Source organism: Eschrichtius robustus, chromosome 4 (assembly GCF_028021215.1).
Source record: "Eschrichtius robustus isolate mEscRob2 chromosome 4, mEscRob2.pri, whole genome shotgun sequence".
In the NCBI taxonomy this organism is placed as follows: Eukaryota; Metazoa; Chordata; class Mammalia; order Artiodactyla; family Eschrichtiidae; genus Eschrichtius; species Eschrichtius robustus.
The window spans coordinates 101,251,438-101,259,446 of record NC_090827.1 but is presented as its reverse complement, the minus strand read 5'-3'; the positions used below and the strand labels follow the sequence as shown (position 1 = coordinate 101,259,446).

Genomic DNA, 8,009 nt, shown 5'->3' with positions numbered 1-8,009 from the left:
TTTATCTCACTTTGCTCAATACTTGACTAATTAATCCTTAACCCATCCTTCCTTTCTGATACCTATAGCTCTTTACCACATTCATCATACCTTGCTTTATATTATGGATCTTTGAACACATTTTAAAAATCCCAACCAGACCATAATTCCAGACAGTCTCTGAATTATCAATCTATTTTTATAGACTCACACAATGCCTTCCAGAGTTGGTACTTAATAAAATGAACAGTGATCGGTATTACTAAGCGATGTATACAAAAATTCTATGAAGGAATACCAATAACAATAAAACTTCTATCAGGAAGAAATGTTAAAAACAAGTTATAACTATAGTTTTCCCATGAGTTCTCAATCAGGTTCCATTTACTGCAGTCTATTATTAATTATAAATGAAGACTCTACAAAAAATAGCATCTTTTCAAACAGAGTAAAACAGGCCCACATATTAAAAGAATGCAAGAAACTTGCCAAATACAAGTAACTCCCAGGTCTGGGTTAAACTTAGCGTGAGACTGATAACAGAGGCTGCTTTTTCTAGGCTAAGTTCAAACACTTCAGAAATGAGCAATTAACAGTCCAAGCTAGAGAATTCACAGTAAGCCAAATAGGAAAGTTCCCAAAATCTAGCCAGTGTATATCAACAGAAGTACTTAAAAGTCACTACAGCAGTAAGTTCTCAATAAACACATTTGCCTTGATGATGGCAAGATACTAACTACCTGACCACTTGTATGATGGTTACCTTTTACCTACGGATAAAACATCCACCTATTTTATCCATAAGTATGGTGCGAGGGCACCTCTAAAAATGCCTGGAACCAGACCACAATCCCCTCCTCTACTTTCACTAATATAGGGTAATGTAATCTTAAGTTGCATTAACAGAAGCAATGGCATGTCTGGTCCCCTGGGAAATACAAGTTCCACGGCACTTTGCCCAGCTTAGACCACAGTATTGACTACAATCCAGAGAACACCCAGCAGAGGTTAAGCAGGAACATTCATGATATCTAGAAACTGTATCGGAGAGGAAGGCTGAGGAGGAAAACAGGCTATACAGCCTAAATAAGAATAAAGGAAGATGACAGTTAACTCAAATAACTAAATGGCATCATGCAGAAGAACAGCCAGACTTATTTAACTTTACTCTAGAAGAATTAAAAACAATTAGTTACAGTGAAAGAGTATTCAGCTCAGCATTTCTAAGAGAACTATTAAGATGTCTTCTAAAGTAATGGTTTTTCTCTTAAGTATCTGAGCAAAGGCGATGGCCATTAAAATTATTCAGAAAAGAATCCCAACTATTTGCAGGTACCTTACAAACCTAAAATTCTAGAACTAAGTTATATACTATATTAAAAATTCAGCATAGAATCCTTTTATTTTTGCAATTCTAGCTAAATGGATTGATTACAGGGTATGTATTTTATCCTGCCCTATACGCCCAAGCTGTGTTCATTTCCTCGGCCTTTACAGGCAGATGTTCTACTTGCTGATGGTCTTCCTTCCTTATGCTACATAGTCTGCACTCTGTATCTAGGGGTTCTGTATCCATGGTTGGTTGAATCCAGGGATGTGGGACCTGTGTTTACAGAGGGCCAACTGTACTATGCCATTTTATATAAGGGACTTGAGCATGCACGGATTTTGGTATCCACAAGCGGTCCTAGAACCAGTTCCCCACAGATACTGAGAATGACTATATTCACAACAAAAAGCAGTTCTACTTATTTTAAACTGAGAGGATAAGGAGACCTCTCCAGAAAATCTTCAAAAAAGATTTTCTGAATTATTATGGAGGGAACTTTAATATTTTGGTAGGCATGATAATAGGGAATAAAAACTCGGTTTGCTGTTTCCAGGCAGCCACTCCCAATGCACACTCATCACTTATAAGATACAAACAATACCAGCCATTCCCAGAAACTCTGCCAAATAACTACCTAACATTGTTCTACGTATCGCTCTATAACTTGTTTCTCTGTAAGAAAACCTAATGGTCGAACTCTAGATTTTAAAAAGCACAAGGTTAAAAAACACATACAACACACTGAGACCTATTTAAAATTGGATAGATGGTCAGATTATAAAGATATGCAACTGATTTACCACCTGTATACTGTGGTATAATTTTAACAGATAATACATTACTTTGGCAAGAGCTACCATTTTAGTGAAAACAGTCTGATCAAGTGCCTAGACTTTCTTAACCTAAAAAAAAATGCTAGCATATAATATTGCCAATAGTTAACGTAGGATAAATTTTTAAACAATTTAAATGAAACCTAAAATATTATTTCAGCATGTAAATTACTCCATGGGAACAAAATTAAGCACTTAATAGAAGCATATTAACTCTTTCAAACCACTAGGCATCATTTAACAATAACAGCTACCTACACTGAGAAGTATCCCAGTAACCTGAAATACTCTTAACTTGCCCAGTTAACTCCCTTACACCACATACTAGATATATGCCTCAAAGTATATTTAAATCCCAACTATGTACACCTATAAATTGAACATTTAAATGTTTTTAAAGAGGGGGAAGGGAGAAGAGGCAAGTCCAGACATTCATGAGTACAGTATTTCCTCTTCAAGTAAAAGGAACTGATTTACTAAGAACCCTTTGATGGGTCACACCCTAAAGATGGGTCGCATCTAAAGACCCTTTGATGGGTCATTTGTGGTTAAAAAAAGGGTTTTTAACTTGTCTGTGGCCTGTTACAGGGAATGGAAAGTTCACATTTTAACACACTACACTAATTACTTTGTACATTGCATAAAACACCCAACACTGAGAATTTAGTAAAACTGACCAAGATCTACAATATAATATCATTTCCTATTGTCTATTTAATACAGACATTTGTTTCAGTGACTAGAGTGCTTAGAATGGTCTAAGTAAAACCAAAACATCTGCTAAAAATGTGGTAACAAAATAATAAATAATCAGTCTTATGGAACGAACTTTAAGATGAAGAGAAAACTATCCTTTCATTATTCTGTCTTTGGGGATCCAATTCTGAGTAAAAACTACATACTTTATCCCATTAGATCACATCCTGACCTAACAAAGTGCTAAGCTATGTTCTTTAAAACACTGCTGTAATGACTACTTTAAAGAGCAGCCCTGTGGAAAGATGCTGAATATGTAATCATAGTACACTTACAATTTAAGGAGAGAAAAAAAAAGTCCCACACTGGGGAAGAGAAGAAGCCATACTTAAAGAGACTAGAACAAAAATATCAAAGTGCTGTGGCCAAAATTAGTATAAATAGACTTTATTGAAGTCAGTGCCTCTGTACTGAGACAGAAGATTGTGTCTACATAAGCACAAGTTGTAACATTTCACAACTTCTAAAAGGAATGTCAACAATTACAACGATCATGCATACCATGGTCGATAATCACATTTTAGAAGCATTTTCAACCATTTCTAAAGAAATGCTTATAACATTGTTATATATAGAACTACTTTCAATAAACTGCAAAACATTGATCGACTTTTCCAGTATGAGCTACAGTGTCAACACAAAAGGGAGGCATAAATGTTTAATTTATGAAATCAGAATGGAATATTTACTGTAAAGAAAAATTAAAAAGCTTTCAAATAAAGGCCATTATTGAACCAACGTGAAGAGCACAACTTGAACTTTTGAGTTCATTCATCTTTTAAAGCTGTCCTCTGAATAACTTCAGTTCTAAGCATTGAATTCAGTACTGTGAATATTCCTTGGATTGCAGTTTGGCAATGATGCGGTCCAACTGTCTCTTTGCTTCACACTGTGGGAAATTGCTCATGTCATAATATTGAGGGGCAATTTTCACCAACCTGTCCAGAAGGGGGGGAAAAATTACCAAATTAACAATTAAAGTACTGGAGTTGCTAACGGGATAGGCATTACTCATTAATATACTGATAAAGAAAAGCAAGCCTACAAATCCAAATCAATGTTAAAATTACAAATGCCTAATCCTTATAAACACCACTTTTGATATGCATGCTTCTAGTAAGCTGTAAATTTTCTGATGATGGACTTTCCATAAACTTAAAAAAAAAAGATAAATTCTTATTAAAAATCCTTTCTTTACATTAATACAAAGATATTAACATAAGGTCATTCATTTCTTCACTCTAGAACACTGTTTTGACCAACCTCTCTAAGGTTATAGTACTGAAGGTTCTATACAAGAAATATCCTGGTATTCAAATGACTGGATCTTCTCATTTTCAAAGTTCTAATAACCATAAATATAACTCTAACCCCAAACAATACACTTTACTGAATCTTTTTTAAAATTTGGCCATACAATTTTTTTCTCAACAAAGCATTTAAGATAAAATGATAATGTCCTACACAATTTAAGTGTCAAAAGTCATAAATCAGTGTAGGAAAGAAGCCTCAAAGTATATAGCAAGTGACATCAACTAAAATAAGCGCTTCAGTCCCACCATTCTTGGCTGATGTTTCCTATCTTAAGTTATAGAATAGATTCTGGCAAAAAAGGAAAAAAAAAAAAAAGGACACAAGAGGGAGTGAGGTAGTGAGCTAGTGAAGTGGGTGGGTAATTTTGCTTAAAGTAAGAGTCAGTTCTGATTACATTTTGTGAATCAAATATGCAATGATACAAAAAGAGGTATAGTTTTTAATGCTTGCTTAGCTCCTAAAGCACCAACATATAAATAAATAATAGTTGAGAGCTAATTATAGTGGGACAGATAAAATATAAAGACTGACTGACTTCTGGAACCAGGAGACTTGAGTTAATCACAACAGCAAGAGAATGGCACTAAAGACACTCTTGGTATCAGTCAACTGTAACTTTATATTTGGCTCCAAATCCTGCCCATGTCCGTATCAACAATCCCACCGTCCTCTTATCAAAGCAAAGATTTTAAGAGGTAACCATACCATCAGGTCAAAGCCCCATAACTATACACTGGACCTTAGTGTACCTTAGTGATGAAAACACCAAATTCCCCAGAGTGAAACGAAAAACAAGACTCCTTTCAGATTCCATTCTAAGCAAACGGTAACGAAAACTTTTAGAACGAAAGGCGCTGAGCTTACCATTCGGGCTTGATATCTGTACACGTCCGGATGTAATTCTTTGTTGTAAGAACAAACTCATTATAAAGCACCCATTCAGGCTTGTGGTCAAGAACAGTAGAGGGATGCAACTGAACCACCTGGTTATCTTTCACAGTTAAGTAATGCCCTGTTCGTTCTAAATGTGCCACCTGAAACCAAAACCCAGTAAATTAATACAATACTTCTGATGTGCTAGTTACAAAACAAAAGTGGTGTAAAGCTACCTATATAATTAGGGACAAGCAAGCCTCACCTTTTGCTTTTTATCTGATGGCTATATTTATTTACCACTGCCTAATAAAAGCAGGAATCAGCAAACTACAGCAGGCCAAATCCAACTCACTGCCTATGTTTGTAAGGCCTGTCAGCTAAGAATACTTAATACATCTTTAAATGATTAGGGGAAAAAAATCGAAAGAGAAACATTTGGTGACACTGGAGTGGAAATCACATGAAATTTACATTTCAGTGAAGTTTTATTGGAACACAGGCATTCCCATTTGTCCAAGGCTGCTTTTGTGCTATAAGGGCAGGCAGAGTTGAATAGTTTTAATAGGGACCTAATGGGCCCACAAAGCCTAATATATACTATTTGGCCTTCTTGCCTTAGACTATCTAGAGTAGGTTCTTAATGCCAGGTGACAACTTTGTGGTAGCTGAACAATTACTAAAAGATTCATTATCTATAATTAAACATATCAATTGGTGGCACTCATCCAAAGCAGATGAAGATAGCCCTTTCCAATTCTAGAACTCTAGTAACATAAAGAATATGTGTGAATAATAGAAATGAATAATACATAATAGAAAATAAACTCAATTTTATTCAATAAATATTTACTAAGCACCTACTAAGTGCCAGGTACTACACTGCATGCCCTATTTCTAATAAATTTTAATCCTAAGAGAGAATTAGAAATCCATAATGCTTGAGTAATAGAGCAAGGCATGAAAATCCTAACTCTAATAAGATCTTATAAGATGCCACAATAAACATTCTGTTGCTTTGATTTCAAATACAGACAATGAGCCAATCTACTTTCACTCTGACTCAGTGCATTTAAGTCCATTCTATTTATTGAGCTCATCTGGCCTTAAGGTAGGCCACATCTTGCTTAAAAGACAGAGCCAAAGGAGACAATGAAAAAAACAAGTGGGATATATAAGAGATAACTAAAACCAATCCCATCTCAAGTAATAAGGGATTGACTTTTCACTGTTTTCACCAGAAAAACTTTGCATTTTTAAAAACATAATTTGTTGTAAGTCCCTTAAAATAAATATTCACTAGATTTACCTGACAAGTTTTACTTCAGCCTCCAATATAAAACACAAAGCTAAATGAAACGTTTTGAATTATTTTTCATCTTTATTACTTAAATCAAAAGACACACCTGGCCTTCCCAGCACCAAGTGTCTTAAAGACTCCATTAATAAAAAAGTAATTCTAAAATTGATTTCTATATAACTGGATCACTAACTACGCCATTTAGTGAATTAATTTAGACACGTAAAAACTCAGTATATCAGTTCATTCAAGAATCTGGACATAAAGTTTAAGATCAATATTTATAGGCATTCTTTAACTGAATTTTTGTGTTTACGTGGATTCCAAGGGCTGCTATAGAAAACAAACATTACTATGTAAACATTTAATTATGCACTTCTGTATTATCCACATACCTGCATAAAATACCCAGTAACCAATGCTTTTCTTATATTAATATAATAGTCCCTGCTTGTAAAGTCAGTACTTCGACGAGGCAAATTAAATCTGTCCATAATTCTCGATAGCTGCTGGCGTACATTGTCTGCTGACATCAGGGACCTGTAGTTAATGAAGTTGTCATAACACCACTGAACCGATTCATGATCTACAAAGTTGGAGGGAGGGAAAATAAGAGGGGACATGAATCATCCAAACAGGTATATTATCTAATTAAAAAAGGAAATCACTATAAACAGTAAGCTAAATAATCCAAAAGGGAATAACCCACATCATTTTTATAAATTAATCACAATGTTATCAACTTTCCTAAAAATCTGGAGTAAAGTTCAAAATTAGAAATAGCACTAAGGTTTCTGGCTATTGAATGACAAAACAATGGTTTTTGGATAAACTATTTTAATTGTACTGAGTTATTTACCCATAAACATCCACCTGGTTGTTTTCGATAGTCTGACAGGGGTGGGTTGAGAGAATCTGGAAAAATGCCATGTCTTTCTCATTTTCAAAGAAAAAACAAGCTTAGATTAAGACTGTCAAATACAATTTAAAAGTTATAAAAATGAACTTCAAGTGACTATTGTGTGCTTTTCTTTATTCCTGAGCTAGAGCACCCCAAACTTAGTGTTTAAAAGTTTTACTGTGACCCATGTACCTCTTAGTGGTTTAAAATACAAGTGACATAGTTTACAAGGATGTCTGGAACACTCACTCTTATGTTTAATAAACAAAGCTTATATCAAAGCACTTCAAGTAATTTCACTACATGTATTTTATTTATTATCAAAGGGCTCTTTCTCCATTGATGAATCCTTCCAACTAACCTAGAGATGCTCATATAAGAGCTCAAACTGGAGCATCATGTAAAATATTACACAGTGCCATCTTTATGTCTCAAAGACAGTCACAATGGAAAACTGCATTATTTACTTCAGAGGCCCTTCGATAAATAAATCTAAGAGGGTTATTGTGAAATGCGGCGGGGGGGGGGGGTTCCCTTAAAAAATTAAAACTATGATGATCCTTTTCCAGCTATGTGATATACAGTAATCTTTGGCATATTCCTTTCTCCTTGGTTCTAGGATTCTACTAATTATAATATACGTATTCTTAATAGTTTCTCAGAGGAACAACAGGTATATTAATACATGTTTATCCATTACAAAATGCAGCCACATTTCAGAAA

The 8,009-nt window shown here is 34.6% G+C and overlaps 1 protein-coding gene across 1 annotated transcript in view; it reads right to left on the bottom strand.

Annotated features, from left to right (window-relative positions):
• Positions 1–3,269: 3,269 nt before the first annotated feature.
• DHX15 (DEAH-box helicase 15) overlaps positions 3,270–8,009 on the bottom strand; it is a 51,168-nt gene continuing 46,428 nt past the window's right edge. The window contains exons 12-14 of the mRNA XM_068543147.1: positions 6,781–6,971; positions 5,077–5,246; positions 3,270–3,836 (exon numbers count right to left, since the gene is read on the bottom strand). Coding sequence (XP_068399248.1) covers positions 3,719–3,836; positions 5,077–5,246; positions 6,781–6,971 — 479 coding nt within the window. The 3' untranslated portion in view covers positions 3,270–3,718. The remainder of the gene's footprint in view (positions 3,837–5,076; positions 5,247–6,780; positions 6,972–8,009) is intronic.